Source organism: Schistocerca serialis, chromosome 4 (genome assembly GCF_023864345.2).
Source record: "Schistocerca serialis cubense isolate TAMUIC-IGC-003099 chromosome 4, iqSchSeri2.2, whole genome shotgun sequence".
In the NCBI taxonomy this organism is placed as follows: domain Eukaryota; kingdom Metazoa; phylum Arthropoda; class Insecta; order Orthoptera; family Acrididae; genus Schistocerca; species Schistocerca serialis.
In genome coordinates this window covers 664,016,300-664,039,865 of record NC_064641.1, presented here as the reverse complement: position 1 = coordinate 664,039,865, position 23,566 = coordinate 664,016,300, and the positions used below count along the sequence as shown (strand labels likewise).

The 23,566-nt window shown below is 44.3% G+C and overlaps 1 protein-coding gene across 1 annotated transcript in view; it reads right to left on the bottom strand.

Moving 5' to 3' along the window:
* The window catches only part of LOC126473136 (integrin alpha-PS2-like), a 775,755-nt gene that overhangs the window by 148,047 nt on the left and 604,142 nt on the right, over positions 1 to 23,566 (bottom strand). The window contains exon 5 of the mRNA XM_050099995.1: positions 11,244 to 11,305. Coding sequence (XP_049955952.1) covers positions 11,244 to 11,305 — 62 coding nt within the window. The remainder of the gene's footprint in view (positions 1 to 11,243; positions 11,306 to 23,566) is intronic.

Here is a 23,566-nt window from a genome sequence, read left to right as displayed (position 1 = left end):
AGTTTAGTGACAGGGTTGTTCTTATCAGAATCGACAGCAAGCCAACACCGACAACGATAGTTCAGGTATAGATGCCGAAGATGCAAGCTAAAAGATGAAAAGATAGAGAAAGTATATGAGGATATTGAAAGGGTAATACAGCACATAAAGGGAGACGAAAATCTAATACTCATGGGACTGGAATGAAGTTGTAGGGGAAGGAGTAGCAGAAAAGGTTACAGGAGAATATGGGCTTGGGACTGGGAATGAGAGAGAGAAAGATTAATTGAGTTCTGTAACAAGTTTCAGCTAGTAATAGCGAATACTCTGTTCAAGAATCACAAGAAGAGGAAGTATACTTCGAAAAGACCTGGTGATACGGGAATATTTCAGTTGGATAACATCAAGGTCAGACAGAGGTTTCGAAATCAGATTCTGGATTGTAAGGCGTACCAAAGAGCAGATATGGACTCAGATCACAATATAGTAGTGATGAAGAGCAGGCTGAAGTTTAGGACATTGGTAAGGAAGAACCAATACGCAAAGAAGTGGGATACAGAAGTATTAAGGAATGACAAGACGCGCTTGAAGCTCTCTAAGGTTATAGATACAGCAATAAGGAATAGCTCAGTAGGCAATACAGTTGAAGAGGAATGGACATCTATAAAGAGGGCTATCACAGAAACTGAAAATAAAAACATAGTTACATACAAGGTAATTGCGAAGAAACCATGGATAAGAGAAGAAATACTTCATTTGATCGATGAAAGGAGCAAGTACGAAAATGTTCCGAGAAACTCAGGAAGAGAGAAATACAAGTCGCTGAGGAATGAAATAAATAGGAAGTGCAGGGAAACTAAGACGAAATAACTGCATGAAAAGTGTGAGGAAATCGAGAAAGAAATGATTGTCGGAAGGACAGACTCATCATATAGGAAAGCCAAAACAACCTTCGCTGACATTAAAAGCATGGGTGGTAACATTAAGAGTGCAACGGGAGTTCCACTGGTAAATGCAGACGAGAGAGTGGATAGGTGGAAAGAATACATTGAAAGCCTCTATGAGGTGGAAGGTTTTTATGAGGTGATAGAAGAAAAAACAGGAGTCGATTTAGAAGAGATAGGGGATCCAGTATTAGAATTTAAAAGAGCTTTGGAGGACTTACGATCAAATAAGATAGAAGGGATTGATAACATTCCTTCAGAATTTCTAAAAATCACTGGGGGAAGTGGCAACAAATCGATTATTCACGTTGGTGTATAGAATGTATGAGTCTAGCGACATACCATCTGACTTTCGGAAAAATATCATCTACACAATTCCAAAGACAGCAAGAGCTGATAAGTGCGAGAATTATCGCACAGTCAGCTAAACAGCTTATGCATCGAAGTTGTTGACAAGAATAATACACAGAAGAATGACAAAGAGAACTGAGGATGCGTTAGATGACGATCAGTTTGGTTTTACAAAAGGTAAAGGGACTAGAGAAGCAATTCTGACACTGCGGTTGATTGCGGTTGATAATGGAAGCAAGACTAAAATAAAATCAAGAGACGTTCGTTGGATTTGTTGACCTGGAAAAACCCTTCGACAATGTAAAGTGGTGCAAGATGTTCGAAATTCTGAGTAAAATAGGGGTGAGCTATAGGGAAAGACGGATAATACACAATATGTACAAGAGCCAAGAGGGAATAATAAGAGTGGACGACCAAGAACGAAGTGCTCGGATTAAAAAGGTGTAAGACAAGGATGTAGCCTTTCGCCCCTACTGTTCAATCTGTACATCGAAGAAGCAATGATGGAAATAAAAGAAAGGTTCGGAGTGGAATTAAAATTCAAGGTGAAGGGATATCAATGGTACGACTCACTGATGACATTGCTACCCTGAGTGAAAGTGAAGAAGAATTAAATGTTCTGCTGAACGGAATGAACAATCTAATGAGTACGGAATATGGACTGAGAGTAAATCGAAAAGAGACGAAAGTAATGAAAAGTAGTAGAAATGGGAACAGCGAGAAACGTAACATCAGGATTGATGATCACGAAGTAGATGAAGTTAAGGAATTCTGCTACCTTGGCAGTAAAATAACCAATGACGGACGGAGCAAGGAGGACATCAAAAGCAGACTAACAATGGCTAAAAGGGCATTCCTGGCCGAGAGAAGTCTACTAGTATCAAACATAAGCGTTAATTTGAGGAAGAAATTTCGGAGAACGTACGTCTGGAGTACAGCATTGTATGGTAGTGAAACATGGGCTGTGGGAAAACCGGAACATAAGACAATTGAGGCATTTGAGATGTGGTACTACAGACGAATGTTCAAAATTAGGTGGACTGATTAAGTAAGGAATGAGGAGTTTCTGCGCAGAATCGGAGAGGAAAGGAATATGTGGAAAACACTGATGGACAGAATGGTAGGACATCTGTTAAGACATGAGGAAATGTCATCCATGGTACTAGAGGGAACTGTAGAGGGCAAAAACTGTAGGGGAAGACAGAGATTGGAATACATCCAGCAAATAATTGAGGACATAGGTTGCAAGTGCTACTCTGAGATGAAGAGGCTGGCACAGGAGAGGAATTCGTGGTGCACCGCGTCAAACCAGTCAGAAGACTGGAGCCCCCCCCCCCCCCCCACAAAAAAAAGAAAAAAAATGGTAGAACGATGGGTATAGCGCTGTGACACAATGCCAACTACCACAGACGAACTTTGCAACCTGGCAACCTGGTGAATGCAGCATGAATGGCTACCTCACAGGACGCCATTCGCGCCTTATACGCGTCGACGCCACTACGTGTGGACCAAGTTTACGGGGCCCATGGCAATCTCTGTGCCTACTAAGCAACAGGGCACAGGCTGAACCGAGGTGACTGAAATGATAATCATTTCTTCAGAACATACTAATGTACATGGCCTGTGAATATGAACGTCCTGCCTCTAGTCGTTCAAGGTGTACCGTTTTTTTTTCTGAGCATGAGTGTATGTGTAACAGGCCTGGAAGGACACTACACACGAACAACTTTAATGCAATTTGATCGTGTCATAGAGCATCAGAAATCTAATCATTTATATACCTGCCACTGGTGTGTATGTGAATGAAGTCACATTGACACCTGACCAAGTTTTCTGAGCATTTCACTGTGTTTTATCAGGGAGTGTACTTTGCCGTCGGACTCCATGGTATTGGCGAGTCGAATTGGCGAATTGGTCTTCGTTCCGCGAGGATGATCACCTGACTTTCTGTGGTACTAAACTTACTGCACCAGTCAGTTGTCCATGTTGCAATATCTATGCAGGGTCGTGGATGTTTCTGCAGACGGGTGCAGTGTCATCAGCGTGTGTGTATCTGCCGAAGCGAAGTGACGACGGAAGGTCTGCGGCATAGACACTGTACAACACAGAACCTAGCACCGAGCCCGAGGCACTCCTGCGACAACTTCTCCGCTTGTCACTCTAGCGTATCCGATAATGATGCAGAACAGGCGACCGTCCATATATGTACCGAGTAAAGGCACTGTGGAGCTAGGCATTCGCTGTGTGTCAAATTTGTGGATCACTCCATGATACAAAGCGCTGTGAAATGCGCGTGAAACATCTAGTAAGATCACTGCGTAGTGTTCTCTGGGACCTGTATTTTTCATTTGTTTATATGAATCACCTAAAATGCATCGCAAATGTTGCAGAAATGAAAAGTGCTATTGATGTGCGGTTTTCACAGAACGGCTTTGTAGTTCACATATGTGTGAATTCTTAGGGGACCAAACTGCTGAGGTCATCGGTCCCTAAGCCTACACACTATTTAACCTAACTTACGCTAAGGACAACAACACACACACACCCATGCCTCAGGGAGTACTCGAACCTTCGACGGTGGCGACGGCGGGGAGTGCGGGGGGTGGCGGGGAGGGGGGCGGGATTTGTAGTCAGGGGCTCGCATTGTTAGCCGCCGATACACAGATCGTAATAATACTTATAAAGTGTAATTTTGTGCACACTTAACGGGTTTTTAAATGGAACGGTACCTGTTGACATTAACAGACTAAAAATAGGGTAAATTTAGAATGTCAGTGATGTTTGTTGCAAGATTCTATTCTGAGTCGTTTACGAGTTATTGTTTTGTGCAAAGTTTCCGCACCGACACTTGTTTAGGCATTTCAGCCTACGTAGTTGCTAGGTACGATACTATGTTTGGTTACAGTGTGCTTGTGTGTTCGCTGAGTGCATTGCGACTTGCTAATCAGTTATGTCCTGAGAGGACGATGGTACTTATTAAAGCAGAAAAAGCCGACATGCTCACGGGGTATGGAGAGTGCAGTAAGAATGCAGTTCATTCTTGCACGGTGTATGTCGCAAGATATTCCAATAGACGTCAACCATCTCGGCAATTATATATCAGCTTCTCTAATCAATAAAGTGAAAGTGGTAGTGTAACACCTAGACAATATAACAGAAGGAAACAAGTGACGACAGAAGATATTCTTGGTGCTGTTGCAGTTGATCCGCAAGTTAGCTCCCGCATAATAGCACGAGAAAGTGACATCAGTCAGGCTGATGCCCTACGCATTCTCCTTTGACATAGGTTCCATCCCTATCACATCTTCCCCCATCAAGTGCTCCTTGGAAACGATTGTGAGAGTCGTGTCAACTTCTGCACATGGGTATTAAGAGAGAATGCTCCACAGCCAATATGTATCTTGTTTAATGTGAATCCACATTTATCAATCATGGGCAGGTAAACCACCGAAACGTGCACTGTCGGTCTGTTGACAATCCCCGTTGGCCTTGTCAGGTGAAGTATCAGCGTGTGTGGAGTGTAAACATGTGGTATGAGACAGTGAGCCATAGGCTGATTGTCCAGTTTTTCGTGACGGAACACTGAACGTGCCTCCACGGTTGGTAGAAGACGCTCCTCTGCAGGCTACGAGGGACCTGAGGTACGAACATGGTGGCTGTCCAGGCCATAGTGCAAGAAGTGCTACAGTATGTCTTCGCGAATTATTTCCAAATCGTTGAATTAAACGGAGGAGGCCTGTACCTTGGCTGGCCCATTCCCTGGATTTGGCACTTATAGACTTGAAACTTACTGGCAGATTAAAACTGTGTGCCGAACCGAGACTTGAACTCGGGGCCTTTGACTTTCTCGGGCAAGTGCTCTACAAACTGAGCAACCCAAGCACGACTCACGACCCGTCCTCACACATTTAACTCCGCCAGTACCTCGTCTCCTACCTAAAGCTGTGAGGACGGGTCGTGAGTCGTGCTCGGGTAGCTCAGTTGGTAGAGCACTTACCCGCGAAAGCCAAAGGTCCCGAGTTCGAGTCTCGGTCCGCCACAGTTTTAATCTGCCAGGAAGTTTCATATCAGCGCACACTCCACCGCAGAGTGAGAATTTCATACTGAAAACTTGTAGACTTTTTTTCTGTGGGGAAAGCAGAAAGACGCTGTTTGTAAGGACGTACTAAGTACACTCGATAATATGCAACGACGTAATACTGCAGCCTGCTTGGAGGTCTCGGATGAAATGCTAGCACGTGTGTTCCCTCAGGGGGACATCTAATAACTCTACCAGTTGCTTGCATAAGGACCGGATGTGGATGAAATGTGTTATTGATTTGCTTGATTTGTGAAACTCTTTCGATTGATTAAATCGTCCGACTTTTCTGAAACTGTAATCATTTGTTTGCCTGTACCCGTATATCACACCTGCCGATTTCCGATCCATTCGGTCAATTCTTTCGTGGTGTGTCATATTTTCGTTTTAGAATGTATACAGGGTGGTCCATTGATCGCGACCGAGTCAAATATCCCATGAAATGAGCGTCAAACGAAAAAACTACAAAGAACGAAACTTGTCTAGCTTGAAGGGGAAAAACCAGATGGCGCTATGGTTGGCCCGCTAGATGGCGCTGCCATAGGTCAAACGGATATCAACTGCGTTTTTAAAAATAGGAACCCCCATTTTTTATTACATATTCGTGTTGTAAGTAAAGAAATATGGATATTTTAGTTGGACCACTTTTTTCGCTTTGTAATAGATGGCGCTGTAATAGTCACAAACATATAAGTACGTGGTATCATGTAACATTCCGCCAGTGCGGACGGTATTTGCTTCGTGATACATTACTCGTGTTAAAATGGACCGTTTACCAACTGCGGAAAAGGTCGATATCGTGTTGATGTATGGCTATTGTGATCAAAATGCCCAACGGGCGTGTGCTATGTATGCTGCTCGGTATCCTGGACGACATCATCCAAGTGTCCGGACCGTTCGCCGGATAATTACGTTATTTAACGAAACAGATAGTGTTCAGCCACATGTGAAACGTCCACCACGACCTGCAACAAATGATGATGCCCAGGGAGTAGGTGTTTTAGCTGCTGTCGCGGCTAATCCGCACATCAGTGGCAGAAAAATTGCGCGAGAATCGGGAATCTAAAAAACGTCGGTGTTGAGAATGCTACATCAACATTGATTGCACCCGTACCAAATTTCTATGCACCAGGAATTGCATGGCGACGATTTTGAACGTCGTGTACAGTTCTGCCACTAGGCATAAGAGAAATTACGGGACGGTGACAGATTTTTTGCACGCGTTCTATTTAGCGACGAAGTGTCATTCACCAACAGCGGTATCGTAAACCGACATAATATGCACCATTGGGCTACGGAAAATCCACGATGGCTGCGACAAGTGGAACATCAGCGACCTTGGTGGAATAATGAATGGTGCGGCATTATGGGAGGAAGGATAATTGGCCCCCATTTTATCGATGGCAATCTAAATGGTGGAATTTATGCTGATTTCATACGTAATGTTCTACCGATGTTACAACAAGATGTTTCACTGCATGACAGAATGGCGATGTACTTCCAACATCATGGATGTCCGGCACATAGCTCGCTTGCGGTTGAAGCGGTATTGAATAGCATATTTCATAACAGGTGGATTGGTCGTCGAAGCATTTATTGCATTAATGTGGTATTTACAGATAATCACGCTGTAACAGCATGCGTTCTCAGAAGTGATATGTTTACAAATGTACATGTATCACATTGGAACAAACGAAATAAAATGTTCAAATGTGCCTACGTTCTGTATTTTAATTTTAAAAACCTACCTGTTACCAACTGTTCGTCTAAAATTGTGAGCCATATGTTTGTGACTATTACAGCGCCATCTATCACAAAGCGAAAAAAGTGGTCCAACTAAAACATTCATATTTCTTTGCGTACTACACAAATATGTAACAAAAAATGGGGGTTCCTATTTTAAAAAACGCAGTTGATATCCGTTTGACCTATGGCAGCGCCATCTAGCGGGCCCCCTTCAAGCTAGACAAGTTTCGTTCTTTGTAGTTTTTTCGTTTGACGCTTATTTCGTGAGATGTTTGGCTCGGTCACGATCAATGGACCATCATGTACATAGGATTCGCGTAAATTTTATTTGATTTATTACATTATTCTCTGCCGTAATTACACATACTGACTCGTTCCATGCCCAAGGAGCTTGGCTCCTCCATTTGCTCCTGCGTCGCTAGAAGTGGATATAAATAGAGAGAAAAAAAATTAAATGCCGGGGTGACCAAGCAACGTGAATAGTTGGAGTGGTGTGGAATGGAATGTCCTTCGCGGAACCAAAATTGTTCTTACGGCTGTACAGCTCCGTCGGTCGGCCGTACGACCGCGACCTCAGACAGAGCACGGCTATTAATACATTGGCGCCGCAAGACGGGTAAGGCTGCAGCGTGGCGCCGCTAAAAGCCGCCGAATATCCGCGCCGCGTTCGGCCCGGCGCCACGGCGGGTCGTCCATTGTGGCGTGTAACGCGCCGCCGTTTGCAAATGACAATGGTTTCGGCCTAATGTATACGACGTCGCCGGCGCGGCCGTCACGTATGGAAATGGCGGTAAATATTTATGAGTGGGGGACTTTATCTGGCGAGCATTGTCATCGGGCGCCCCGCCACAAATCGCGCTGTCTTGTCCGGTGGCGGCGGCGGCCGTGTACCCGCGGGTCACCGGTTCGTCCTCCGCCATCCATCGTCAGCCGCCCCCGGCTCCTCTGTTCTGTTTTAGGCGGCGCACCGCGGCCAAAGCATTCCGGCGGGACACGCTGGCCTTTTTTGCTCCGCCGGGCGCGAGACATTAACCTCCCATCGGCAACAACTCCCGCGCGGCGCCCCGTTCATTTCCTACTGTGACCGCGGCGAGGCACTCAGGCCCCTCGGCCCAGGGCGCTCCCCATTGTCATTAGCTTCTCGCGTTTCTTTTGACGTTTAAGTGGCGCGACGCGGCCTCCCTCTAAAAACTTTAGTCCTCCCGTTCTAAAATTTGTACAGTGGTCCATCACCACGGCTCCGTATCCAAACTACCTAACGCTCGCAAGCGAGGCGATGCTCGATCTGCGTCTACGTCTTTACCCCACAAGCTATCTTACAGTGTGTGGTGCAGGTTGCTTATGATACCATCTTTTCCTGCCTCTCCCGTTCCATTCACAAATAGCGAGCGGGAAGAACGACTATCGCCAAACTTCCATGCGAGTTCTAATTTTTCGTCATATTCATTTCATAAGACATACAGGAGATAGGGAAATAATGTTAAGACCTGTAGTTACCTGGGAATGGTTTATCAATAAGGGTTTGGACCCCCATTTACCCGTAATACAGGTGCGACTCTTCTTGGAATACTGGCATATAATCTACATCTACATCTACATTTATACTCCGCAAGCCACCCAACGACGTGTGGTGAAGGGCACTTTACGTGCCAGTGTCATTACTTCCCTTTCCTGTTCCACTCGCGTATGGTTCGCGGGAAGAACGACTGTCGCAAAGCCTCCGTGCGCGCTCGTATCTCACTAATTTTACATTCGTGATCTCCTCGGGAGGTATAAGTAGGGGGAAGCAATATATTCGATACCTCTTCTCGAAACCTGGACAGCAAGCTACACCGCGATGCAGAGCGCCTCTCTTGCAGAGTCTGCCACTTGAGTTTATTAAACATCTCCGTAACGCTATCACGGTTACCAAATAACCCTCTGACGAAACGCGCCGCTCTTCTTTGGATCTTCTCTATCTCCTCTGTCAACCCGACCAGGTACGGGTCCCACACTGATCAGCAATATTCAAGTATAGGCCGAACGAGTGTTTTGTAAGCCACCTCCTTTGTTGATGGACTACATTTTCTAAGGACTCTCCCAATGAATCTCAACCTGGCACCCGCCTTACCAACAATTAATTTTATATGATCATTCCACTTCAAATCGTTCCGCACGCATACTCCCAGATATTTTACAGAAGTAACTGCTACCAGTGTTTGTTCCGCTATCATATAATCATACAGTAAAGGATCCTTCTTTCTATGTATTCGCAATACATTACATTTGTCTGTATTAAGTGTCCATCCGCTGCAGATCTTCCTGCATTTCGCTGCAATTTTCTAATGCTCCAACTTCTCTGTATACTACAGCATCATCCGTGAAAAGTCGCGTGGAACTTCTGACACTATCTACTAGGTCATTTATATATATTGTGAAAAGAAGTGGTCCCACAACACTCCCCTGTGGTACGCCAGTTACTTTAACGTCTGTAGACGTCTCTCCATTGAGAAAAACATGCTGTGTTCTGTTTGCTAAAAACTCTTCAATCCAGCCACTCTATAGTATCCAGAGGAATGTTACGTTACTCTTTGATCAGGACCTCTTCTAACTCCTGTAGTGACGAGGGAGGCAGAAATCTGCTCCGTAGTCTCCAATACCGCCCACAAGGGTTCGATAATGTTCAAGTGCTGGTCAGGGAAGACGCTGCAGTTCAGTTGCGTGCTCCTCGTACCACGCTTGTGCTGTCCTAACCGTGTGAATGTGTGTGTTATGGTCTTGAAATACGGCATCATTGTTGGGGGACAACACTTGAAGCATAAGCTGCACCTGATCACCTAAAATGTTCACGTAATCGTTGGCTGTAACACGTCCTTTGAGAGTAATGATGGGACCAACAGAATACCGTGTATGGCTGCCCACACAATAACACTTCCACCGCCACATTTAACCGTTGGAATCAAATGGTTCACATGGCTATAAGCACTATGGGACTTAACATCTGAGGTCATCAGTCCCCTAGACTTACAACTACTTAAACCTAACTAACCTAATGACTTCACACACATCCATGCCCGATGCAGGATTCGAACCTGCGACCATAGCAGCAGCGCGGTTCCGGACTGAAGCACCTAGAACCGCTCGGCCACAGCGGCTGGCCCGTTGGAATCAAGTAATGAGGATTGTAGGCTTCTTTTGGCGTTCTACACACGTAAGTCCGGCCCGATGTCGGTAATAACGAAAACGTTGACTCGTCGGACCATATGACGTGTTTCCTCTGATCAGCCCTCCAGAATTTATGCTCCTGACACCATGTTTTATGCTTCTTTGTTTTATTTGTCGTCACTAATGGTTTCGTTATAGCAGCTAGTCCATGAATATTTGCTTTATGGAGTGATCGGCGGACAGTGCCGATAGATAAGGGGTCTCGAAGATGGCTACTGAGCTCTGCAGTCACTTTAACTGCGGTGATTTTGTGTTGTTTTGACACAATTCGTGTTAGCGTACGATGATGTCTGTCAATTAGTTTTAATTTGCGCTCACTATCACGTTTAGTAACAGAGAGCAACAAAACAGAGCAAGTCACCTTTCTTACAGACATCGCTGTACCAGCACCTGTATTTCGTAAGCCGGCCGCGGTGGCCGTGCGGTTCTGGCGCTGCAGTCCGGAACCGCAGGACTGCTACGGTCGCAGGTTCGAATCCTGCCTCGGGCATGGGTGTGTGTGATGTCCTTAGGTTAGTTAGGTTTAAGTAGTTCTAAGTTCTAGGGGACTTATGACCTAAGATGTTGAGTCCCATAGTGCTCAGAGCCATTTGAACCATTTTGTATTTCGTAAGCCACTTGCTACGAGAAGTTGGTCAAATTCAGTGAGCTGGTAGATGAAGTGAAAGCCAGGTGCGAACAGAAGTCTGCGCACGTTGGACACAGGCGTTTTGCGAACACATTGTGAAGAGCCTACGGGACATGAAGCTGCCTCTTCACTCTGCTGACAACAGTAGAAAGGAAGTGTGCTTTGCACCTGCAGAATAGTTCGTCGATTTCCAGTACAACATCTTAATTACACTAATAATTTGTTCTTTGGAACAGTACCATTATGAATACTCAAAAATGGTAAGTCACCACTTCATAATTGCGTGCGGTATGTGAGACTTTTACGATCTTACCTTTGACAAACATGCACTGAAACCAGCCTGACAGTATCCTTGTCGATGGTAACCCCATTCACCTGCAACAAACAAGTACTGTTTAAACAGACGACAGACACTTTACATGATGTGTAGCAAATTATTAGTGACCTCATGCTAAAGCTCAGTCACTGAGATTAAATTACAGGAGCTTCCAAGAACATTCATACTCAAAACTACAAAGCGTTGCTATCCAACGGAAGTTAGCTGAAGTGCCGTGGATTTTCTCCAGAATTTTTAGTAAGAAGTGCTCCAAGCGCTATTAATACGAAAAATAAGTGTAAAAGAAATGATACAGACTCAACACTGATAATCTTGTTCCGAAGAGTGTCTAGTTTTGTCAGTTCTCGGTAACTTGAACGTCCTCGACCTTTCCATTAAGAAATTAACTGCCTCAAAAGGAAAATAATGAATATTTTGGAATCTATCTAGAAATGGAACCATCAAAGGAACCATCCCGGCATTTGCCTGGAGTGATTTAGGGAAATCACGGAGAACCGTCGTTCTCTCAAATGCGAGTCCTGTAGCTAAGCACTTGTAAGGGATCCGTGATTCCACGAACATAGACGCTAGTATCCGACGCCCAGGTCGATAGCAGACAGGAGTCGATTGTCAAGCGCTGCAGGAGGCAGTGAGACGAGTGTCGAGTGCGGAGTGGCACTGGAGGGTGTCGAGCGAGCAGTGGTGCGGGAGAGACGGGCAAGAGTGGTGGTCGAGTGAGTTGTAAACTGTAAAATTCACCGGAGTATGACGAGTGAGCACGTCCCCCTGATCGTCGTGGGGTTGACCCTCACTAATACCGATTCGCGAGTGATAGGAAACAGAAAGTGACAAGTGCCGAATTACGTGTTTCGCGTCGGCCAGCAACAACCATAGGTGCAGTGAGGATTGTTGTGAATGTTAACCATCAGCATTGCGTGTGACGAAGTACTGAAAATCAGCAACCAATAAAAAGATATAACTGTAATTAGACGTGTAAGGCGAAAGTAGCAACTGCCTCAGAATTTGTGTGTTAGTAGTAAATATATATCAGTTTGTACATCGCAACCTTTATGGTCCTTGATAATAGACAAACTCTCAAGCATTCCACTATTCAGTCTCAGAACAGCCGCACTCGGTTGAAATACCCCTGAAACCTCAGCAGAAAAAACCGATAACCTTTCATCCATTAAGCACACGGTCATATAATCATAATAATTAACTGTTTGGTGGCTTCGATAAATTACACAAAATCCAATGAAGGAATTAAACGGGGGTGTTTCACACTGCACCACCTCGCTCGCTGAAAGCCTCTCAAACGTAATTAACCGATATAGGCCGATAATTTTGTTTCCTTTAGATGAAATTTTCCTCCCATTTTTCGGAGCCTTGGTAACAATGCGACATTTTTTAACAGGCAAGATTTAGATTGGAATCTCTGTCACACCGTCTTATAACAATCAAGCCATCCGCTGTAATAAAAACTAAGTGAAAGTTCAGTAGATGGAACTGCTGAAGAATAACAACGAGGAAACAGATAGAAAGAAAAAAAGAAAAACGGAAAAAATCGGTAGCTCTCAATATTGATAAACGATGGATCGATGGTTCGGATCTCGCTTCGGTCATGATTTAAAAAAAAAAAAAAGTGATTACTGTCGATGACTCTGCATCGTTGGGTCGATTTCCAGCCGGATCGGCGATTTTCTTTGGTCGGCGACTGGGTATTTGTGTCGTTCTAATCATTTCATCTCATCTTCATCGACTCGCAAGTCGCCGAAGCGGCATCGAATAGAAGTACTTACAACCGCTGGCAATACGTTCATTTCATGTTTTCTTTTCCTAAGAATTCCACTAATGACTCTTCGCCGGCAACTGCTTTCCCTACGACTAGACTTACGTGGTAGTTCCACTTTAGGACGCGTTGGACGGGTACCCTGGGTATTTTACGGTTATTACTGTTTCTGCTGGTTGATAAGCAACAGTGTCTGCCGCCTTAGCTGGTTACTTTAACAACGCTGTCACTCTCGTATGGTTTGCAACAGGCTCACAGAACTTTGAGCCTCAATTTATCAAAAATAGGTGTAAAGCGCTTCGTACCTGAGCAGCATTCGTTACTGTTAAATATGTGCTACAGTCCTTTATTCTAAGTTATGGAATAATGGATGGGCAGTAGCTGCTAACGTTACAATGCCCAAAGAAATTTCGGGCTATCAACCAGTCGTCGTTTACTGCAGTCCACGATATTTCGACTGGACATCTGCCAATCATCTTCGTGTGAGCCACTGAAGGCAGACGAGAACTTCCTCGCTCTGTAATTTATTAGCGATTTGTGAGAATCCCACGCATGCAACAAGGGCGTGGTGGTAGAGTGATCACATCACCTGGTGGGCAGCGTCGTCGCTGGTGGAGTTGGCGGAGATCAATTGTCCTCAGGGTGGCGCTCTGGAAATGACGGGGTCCACGCATTATCCAAGTGGTACCCGCCATCACGGTTCACTAGATTCGCTTCTACGCAAATTTCGGCCGATTTTTTTAGTTATAAAAACCCAAAAAGATGTTACTATGGCTAAAACAAGTATTTTATTACACACCACTGAGAGTCCTTGGAGATGAATTTTCAGCAATAGCAGACTTGGGTGCATAAGGCAAGTGCAGCATAGATGCTCGGTGCAGCGTTCTTCCACTGTGCTCGTGGTCTGGTCTATGTTAGCCGTACCACACTGGCAAGCCATTTTGTTAATTCCACCGTTCTTAACAACAGACCGTACTTTACTGATCCCAGTAGGTCTGTAATCTTTTATGGTGGGCGGTAAACCACTCTGCTCTGATATTCTCGGATGATACTGTCTATGTTGAACGAAATACTGGAATAGAAAAGCTAGAAATTTTGCCAACGTGCACTTCTGATTTTTGACTTTCACCGATAGCGCCTGTTAACCTGCTGCGTAGAACATCAGTTTTCTCTGAACTCTGTTCTTAGGTGTACGAGCACTTCAGCAAAGATGTCTGGATCCGAAATTATGGGAGCTCTACGTCTAAGCGATCTAAGCACAACCATAGTTTGTAATGTGTCATGAGCCACATCAAATAGGAGGAAAGTCATGTGTTTGTAAAGAATGGCAAGAAAGCTGGAACAGAGAAGAGAAAGGGTGGAGAATCTACCACTTCTCAACATAAAAGAAAAGTTGTAAGTAGGCTGTTTAGGTTTTTATGTTGATAACGCCTCGTAGCGCTCTGTATGAAAATCACTGACTGCTCTGTGTGCAGTCTTTGGCTGGTTAGACTCACTGTTGAAATATTCGCTTGTGTAGTGTTGGGCAGTTAGATGTGAACAGCGCGTAGCGTTGTGCCGTTGGAGGTGAGCCGCCAGGAGTGGTGGATGTGGAGAGAGGGATGCCAGAGTTTTTAGAGGTTGCTATAAGCGGACGATCTGGACGTGTGTCCGCCAGAAAAAGGAAATTTGAAAAGATGGATATGACTTTTGAACACTATTAAGATAAATACATTGTTTGTTCTCTATCAAAATCTTTCATTTGCTAACTATACCTATCAGTAGTTAGCCCCTTCAGTAGTCAGAATCTTTTATTTAGATGGCAGTATTGGCGCTCGCTGTCTTTTGTAGGGATTATTGAAAGTCAGATTGCGTTGCGAATAGTTTGAGTACGTTCAGTTTTACTCAGCTGTCTTTCTATCAAATAACATAGGAGTTTACGAGCACAGTCATTCATAATTTTTCCAAGGGGACGTTACAAAGTCAACAATATCATATTTCATTGTGATGAAGAGGCCATGCACTACCGGTCGGAACATGGTCCACATCCCAACTGCTTATTGAAAATACGACAAGGTACCACAGATAATTGTGAATGTGGAGCATTTGGCACCCTGACGACATCGTCTGGGAGTGTGCCTTAGACAAGATGTTAAAGGCCAGCATAGGAAGGTTTTTGACAGTACACCTGTCTGTAATATAATGAGTTTTGCTACAAGCTGAACTTACTGACAGCTAAAATATCTGCTTACGTGCTGCAAGCCTACATGGCCGAGAGGCAACCAGGAAAAGGCAATATATCATGACAACGAGACACACATGGTAGAGCATTTACCTACAACAACATTCCGGAGGCAACCAGGAGACGAGCCTCAGGGACGATCAGGAAGGATTTCCTGAAACACAGACAGCCATCTCCCAATGTCTTCAACCTTGAGTAACACGGCAGTACAGCCCCTGTGAATCCTGAGTTGTGCCTCAGCGCGCCAGGGGCTAACTGTCCAGACAGATAAGGAAACAAGGTACGAAAGTGTAGAATTCTGTGGTGTGACGCTGTGTAGTACAATGTTGTGTACTATAGTGTAGTCTAGAATTATAAACTACAAAATTTGTGTTTTAGCATCGTAGGTTAGAGTAGTAGATAAGTAGTATGTGCCTTCTGGATTCGGGATGAACATAAACCTGTGCGCCAGATGGAAATGGAAATGAGCGTTTGGCATTATTGGCCGGGAGGCCCCTTACGGGGTAAGTCTGGCCGCTTTGGTGCAGGTCTTATAACATTCGACGCCACATTGGGCGAACTGTGCGCCGGATGGGGATGAAATGATAATGAAGACAACACAACAACCAGTCGCTGGGAGGAGAAAAATCTCCGACCCAGCCGGGAATCGAACCCTGCCCCTTAGGACGGCAGTCCGTCACGCTGACCATTCAGCTATTTTTTTTATCTCATTTTGTTCTATCTTGTTCGTTGAATTTGTTCGTGGCGGACGTCCGATGACATTCGTTCAGGTTGTTCGTTGATACGTTCACTCAGTTTTTTTTTTTATTACAGAGGGTAGCTAAACCCTCCGACCGAACACGCTGAGCTACCGTGGCGGCTATCGGGGCGGACACTGTGCGCCAGATGACCAAAGAGCAGTACGTATATTTTTAAAAATTATATACATTATTATTTTAAGAAGATATTTTATGTGTCTTTTTTAATCTTAAATACGATAATGCTTAGTTATATTTACTCATTTGAATTTATGTTAAAATATTCAATGTTATACATACAAACTCAGGTGCTACATATTGTCTGTTGCTGTATGTAAATAACAAAGTACAAGAAAATCGCAAATAAATAAATAAACGACGTGATCTCGACGATTCTATGTACAAATCCGTATTGCTGTGTTTACGTTGAACCGAATACACCAGAGAACCATCAATATTCCGCTTAACAAAAACATTCAGGAAAGGCAGACAACAATCTGTAGCACTGATGTATTGTGCTACCTAGTCACAAAGCATGTGGAAGCACGGTAGCAGCTGGTCCAGCGCTCTGGCAAAAGGAGAGTGCGCAAATAAAATTTAATTAATACGTTTGATTACAGATTTAGCTTTGTCTTTAAATTCCGAGTCAACTGATAGAAGTCACGGGGTAACAGGGCTATTAGTTTAAAAGTAGATTTAATTAAATGCTGATTAAACCGTATCACATAAGTTTTCCGCGGCAATTAGGGACTTGGAGCTTACTTAGTCACAGGACTCCCGGGTCGTGAAGAGTTTTAATTTTCTGACTTCTGGTTTAAATGATATAGAATTTGTACAACGTGACGTATTCTTGGAAGACCAAGGTAGCTGTTAATTTGAATTTCAGTCCTTCTTCAGCAGCAACAAAGGGGCACACCCCACCAACAATTTTGGTGGAAGACCCATTATTTCAGGTATTTCAACCAGTGGGATGGGACACTGCCTTCACGGACCGGAATAAATTCGCAAGAGACACGCCTAGTAGGTTGGTCATGGAGTTCCTTTTCGTTAGTGGTGGAGACACAGTGTGTCGTTGAGTCTTCATACCCAACAGTGACGAGAGACGCAATCGACGATCCCAATTGAAGTCATTTCTTAGCTGGAGCAGTCTAGAGTGATCATCGTCAGCTAGAAAGATGCCGCCGTTATGCACGGATGTGCATGGTTCCTACAACCGTAGCGGCCACTGATCGCGAGACTCGCTACAGTACTGTCAGTAATCAGTTTCCGCGTGCTAAACGGTAACAGTTCCGACGTGTACCGAACCGTAGGCGTGGTGAACATATCATGTTTCCGGAATAGCAATCTAAACTTTCCCTGCATGGGCCGGTCTTCTCAATTGACACAACTATCAGCATTTCAATTATGTCTTGGACCACTCTCTCTTAATTTAGATTTAAAACATTCATCAAAATGACAGTAATTTGTTTCCTGTTTAATTGTTCTTGTGAACTATCCTGCAGCAAGACTAGTTCACTCAAGATTCTTAGCTTAATTTGTGTACGGTAACTGTTATTCACTTGTAACAGGCTATCTCTCATTTGATATGTTCTTCTGGAACAATAAATGCAACACTTTACCAGATCTGTCTGTCTTTTCTTGGGCTGTACCTTCCCCCTGTTGTCTCTTTTCATTATCAATTCGAATACTGGAACCTCACCTAGACGGGATGGAGCCTTATGTCGGATGCGAGCCGGTCGCGGTGGCCGAGCGGTTCTAGGCGCTTCAGTCTGGAACCGCGCGACCGCTACGGTCGCAGGTTCGAATCCTGCCTCGGCCATGGATGTGTGTGATGTCCTTAGGTTAGTTAGATTTAAGTAGTTCTATGTTCTAGGGGACTGGTGACCTCAGATATTGAGTCCCATAGTACTCAGAGCCATTTTGTCGGATGCGATCGGGACAACAGCAGAACCGCAGTTGAGATTTAACATCACCAGCTCGTTAGTGGAACAAGGCAAGCAGAAAGCCTACTTAATCACTGCTATTATAGTTTCAGTTAATCTCATCATCACGTCATCACAAGAAACAGCAGGCACACATCTTTCTCTGTTTCCTGAGTGAACTGAGTATGCTCATGAATCGAGTTAAGGTAATCTAAGAACTCCATTAATTTATCTTCTTTATGAGGTAAGATTCACGCGTATAACACTGATTTCAGCGTCCTCTCATTAAAACTCGCCGGGATAAATTTTAAAATAAAATGCGTATTACAGTGCTCTCTAACAAGAATTTGACGATGTCAGCACACACACACACACACACACACACACGCACACATACACACACAGAGAGAGAGAGAGAGAGCGGGAAGACATATCTAGTCACTGCTCTTCCTCAACGGCGGGGGTGGGGTAGCGAGACGCCGCTACGTGTTTCCCGCTCTCTGCCTCTGCACTACGCAGCAAGAGGCGAGGGGCGGAGTCGCATAAATCAGAGGACGCCTCGTTACAGCGCGGGCCGGGGCGGCGTCTCATTACCATCTGCAGTCCGCGGCCCGACATATCCCACTCGGCGCCCACACTTGTCACGGAGGCACGGCGCCCTCGAGGCGCCTTTGTGTCAATACGGAACGGCGGGAGGGCAACCAAACCGTGCGTCGGTCTATGTACTGTACGTCCCCGCCGTTGTTACGATGAAGTCGTAGGTTAGGACGTACGCGCAGGAAAATGCGAGGGGCGCGCAGTAAGTAATGCAGCACATTCTTTTCTGGGCCAATTTCGGTTGAAAAAATGCGGGATTTGTTGTGTGACTTCATGGAATATTCCCGCTCCAGCGTCTCTAGTTTCATGAAGTTCTAACACGTGGCCGTACTGTACGTAGTCTTCGAAATAATGTCTGTAACGGAGGTGCATTGCAAGCAGAGACCTCTCGCTGAATTTTATTTTGACGGAAAACCAGACCATCTCAGACATTCTCAGATGCTTGCAGAATGTCTGCCGAGACCTGGAAGTTAACAAAAGCACCGTGAGCAGTTGGACGAGGTGTCTGGCATCATCGCAACAAACTCGCGCAAACCCGCCCGATTTCCCGCATGCCGACCGGCTGCCCATAGCTGCGATCCCTACAATGTTCGAACGTGCGGACACTCTCATTCGACGTGATCGATGGATCACAATCAAACACCTCACTGCACAACAGGAAATCTCTGTTGGCAGCACTGACACACCCGTTGGGTTACTCAAATGTGTGTACCGGCTGGTTTCAAAAAATGGTTCAAATGGCTCTAAGCACTACGGGACTTAACATCTGAGGTCATCAGACCCCTAGACTTAGCTGGCTGGTTTCTTCGCCGCCTAACAGAAGACCATAAAGACCGTCTATGTGGAACTACCTGCGCTTTACGAGGCTTATCTTGACAGTTTTTTGTCGAATATCGCCACAGGCACTGAAACATGGTTTCATCACGTCACAAAACGGCAATCCACGGAGTGGCACCACACCACATCTACCCCAAGAACAGAAGAAGTGGTCAGAAGAAGTGGTCAGTCAGCTGCAGCGAGTGGAACCAGCAGCAGGTTCTGCAGGCCAGCGCTGTCACTGCGATGGAAGCACTGGACAAGCCCACAGCGCGTCAGTGGTATGATAAGGAGAGTTCTGGAACATTTTTTGTCTGATTTACTACTCGATCCCTGACACTGGTACACTGTACTCGCATTCGGGAGAATGACGGTTCAAACCCATATCCGGCCATCCAGATTTAAGTTTTCCGTGATTTCCTTACACCACTCCAGGCAAATGGTTCCTTTTAAAGGGCACGGCCGATTTACTTCACCATCCCTGACACAATCCGAGCTTTGTGCTCCGTCTCTAATGACTTCGATGTCGGCGGTAAGTTAAACCCAACCCTCCTCCCTTCCTTCCTTCCCTTCTTATTGATTCAACATGGAAATGGTCCCAGACGCATAGACAATACTCAAGAATCGGTGGAACAAATATTTTGTATTTTGTCAAGATTTTCCCATTGAATCTCCGTCTAGCATCAGATGTTCCTCCCATTTGTTTTATGTGGTCATTCCTCCTTAGGTTCCTACGGATGGTTATTGCTGGGTACGTTATGGCAGTTACTGTTTCCAGTGATTTGTCACTAGGAGAGTAATGTTGCAATAGCGGATCTATTCGCGTACTTACTCGCAGTACGTGACATTAATCTCGGTTCAGGGTCAACGGCCAGTCCCTGCACCAATTACCGATTATCCTGGTTTTCACTACAATTTTCTGGTGTTGCAGGTGTTTCTGATTGACGCCTGCTTGTCATATGTCTCATGTATGTGACTGTCATGAGTTTATATATACGGAGCGTCGTAGTTGCCAATGACATTTCCGCATTAGTAACAACGGTTCTCGTCAGATCACTGAAGTTAAGCGTTGTCGGGCTTGGCTAGCACTTGGATGGGTCAGAGTCCGGGTCTTCCGAGGGCTGTTGGCAAGCGGGGTGCACTCAGCCCTTGTGAGGCCAGTTGAGGAGCTACTTGACTGAGAAGTAGCGGCTCCAGTCACGACAACTGATAATGACCGGGAGATCGATGTGCTGACCACATGCCCATCCGTATCCGGTGGCGCCCAAAGGTGAGCATGACACGGCGGCCGGTCGGTACCGTTTGGCCTTCAAGGCCTGTTCAGACGGAGTTTTTATTCTATTTTATCTATTTACTTATTTTCTTGCAACGTCTTGATGAAGGAAACGAGAGAGTGAAACACGGTTTCCCCACATTGCTGAATAAGACGACGAGGACCACTGAGCTTAGAGTCCTTTATCGACGAATGGCTTAAGGGGTAACACCACTGCAGAATTTTCAAAAAATCTTTATTGGCTTAAAAGATGCTTTGAACATTCGAAAATATGAAGCAAGAAGTCTAACCCCCGGAATAAATAAATAAATAAAAGTTCTATGGAATTCCGAGATCGTCCTCTATCGCATCGGCTGACCCGAAATGGCCAACTCGATACCCTCTGTAGTGTCTGGGTATAGAAAGGCGTTTCAAAACAATAATACGATAGCTTGGCTTCGTCAAGTGTCAATAAGTGTACGAAAAAGACAATTGTTTCGCTTCGAATCTTAATTTTTGTGTGAAGTGTTGACTTTTGATTGTTTGTCATCTTATAGTACTCAGGTTTGTCTTTCAAAAAAGGATGAGTGCTAACAAAGTGTATTCTGGCATAAGAGGTACGAAAACATCGTATACAACACGATGTCGAAGCAGTATGCCATAAGTGGAGTCAAAAGAATAGATCTGAGGCTGAGAACAGTGCGGAATGAGTCTGTGCCTCTGCTAAGAAATTGAAAGACAATGGCCAGGATTTCGATGTGAATTACGGATTGAGCTATAGGATTATTAACTTTCCTGCCGTTTTCTCTGTTATTTCTCAGTACGTGAAATGCAAAACGTGCAGTGCAGACATCAAGCTGCAAGAACGAAGTCCTCGAGGCTTAGACTTCAAACAATTATTATTTGTCCAGAATGCCCAGAAGTTATTATAGCAAGTAGTAAGTTAATACGGAACGCATATGAAATCAGCCGTCGAATCGTCCTAGCAATGCGCCTGTTTGGAGGGGGCCTAGATGAAATTGTTTTGTGGGTTCGTGGAATTACTACGAGCGATATTTCAATCGGTCTGTGATAAACTATTGGATATGATTTCGATCGCTACGGCAACAATATGACAGGCCAGTTCTGGGATAGCAGATTAATGGTAAGAGTTTTCTAGAAGTAGAATTTTTTTCATTTGTTCATGTTTATAACACATTTCAAAACTTCAAACGCGTTTTTCTCCAAACTTGATTTTTCAAATCGATACGCAGAGTAACTACAACAATTTTCAGTCTGTTTATTTGAAAATTTAACCACAACTTTGAAATAACATTTCAAATTGAACTACGTAGGGAATTTTCGGTTAGATAATTTAAACAATATTTATTAACAAATAACTGTCCTTTTTTGTTGAAAATTGAACGACTTTATTCAAACACTTGTCGACTACAAAAAAATCAATATTTCTACAATCCCCTACGTGGTTCACTAGCTATATTCATGTGGATTACATAGATTTTTTTCTTTTTTCCAGATTCAAATTAACACCAGTTATAGTTAATGCCGCAGGTCGCTTCGGGAGAATTGCTGTATTGTCGCCATTTTGTGTTACTTTTCGAATAAAGTTTTTTGTAATAAACTTAAATATATGCTCAGAAACTAATCCAAATATTATTTATCTATTGTTTCTCCTTTTGCCCGAAAACATTGTCAAGAAACTCTTCTTTTAGGCTATTACGGTGCTGTTATCCTTTATGACCAATTTTTCCCTCAATCTCTACATCTGTTCTCTGCAAGCCAGCGCATTTTGTGTTGTGGAAGTTTTATAGTGTACCAGCATCTTCCCTTCTTTTCATATTACATTCGTGGGTGGGAAAGCGGGAAAAATGACGGCATTCCGTCGAGATAAGTCTGAATTTCTCCTGTTTTAATTTTATCGTCAATGGTCATTACACAAGATGACCTTCAGAGCGGTTTGCTTATTTATTTGTGAGCATATTTCCACTGTCGTTTTTACGTGAGTTTGCGGTTTTACGATGTCTAACTAGACACAGCAGCGTGCCAGTATAAAGTTTTGCTTTAAGGTAGGGAAAATCGCTGCAGAAACATAACAGACAACGCTTTATTTTACATCAGACCCCAGACTTACGACGGGAGGCAGAACTTTAGGATATACTCTTAAAACTGGTATAAGCGTTTCAAAAACGGTCGAACATTGGCCTATGATGACGACTGTTCCAGACGGTCGTCAACTGGGTTCATACCAAATAATGTTCACAAGGTAAGGGATATGATTCTGAAAGATCGTTGGAAGACCATCCGAGACCTCTTCAACACCTTGGGATTAACGTACGAACGTATTCTGTCAGAAATATTGATTGCGAGAGCGATTGTGGCCCCTGCTTCGAGACAACCAAAATCAGTATAGGGGGAAGTCTACAAGAGTCTTAAACGTCTGTTTCAAGACAGTTCAAATTTTCTTTCAATTTCACAAGTGACGTAACTTGCGTTTTGGTTTTGACACTGAAAACTAACCAGTTATCGTCACAGTTGAAGAATGCTTCACCTTGGCCATAAAAAGGTCAAAAATAATATTAAGTATTTGATGGTATATACTGTTCAAGAAGAGTTCGACCCTCCTGCTTTGAGGGCGTGACGTAAAGAGAAAACGGCCACAGGATTATGAACGAGTGGGTACTCCACCACGCAACGTACGACCGCCTATAGCCTACATTATTCTGCAGTTTTACACTAAAAGGATGACAACTCACCAAACTTAGCTCTGAGTAGCTTCTCCCTCCTTCCCAAGATAAAATCAAATTGAATGGGCGAAGATACATTGGAGAGAATTTGAGAAAAATCAATGAGTTCTGCATTCCCTACCAGAGAAAAACAAGATGTATCTCAAAACGTAGACGTAGGAATCTGTGTATTCGCTGCCAAGGCTGACGGTGTACAATAAGATAAAAGTAAGACACAATAATTTAAAAAAATGTACTTCGAT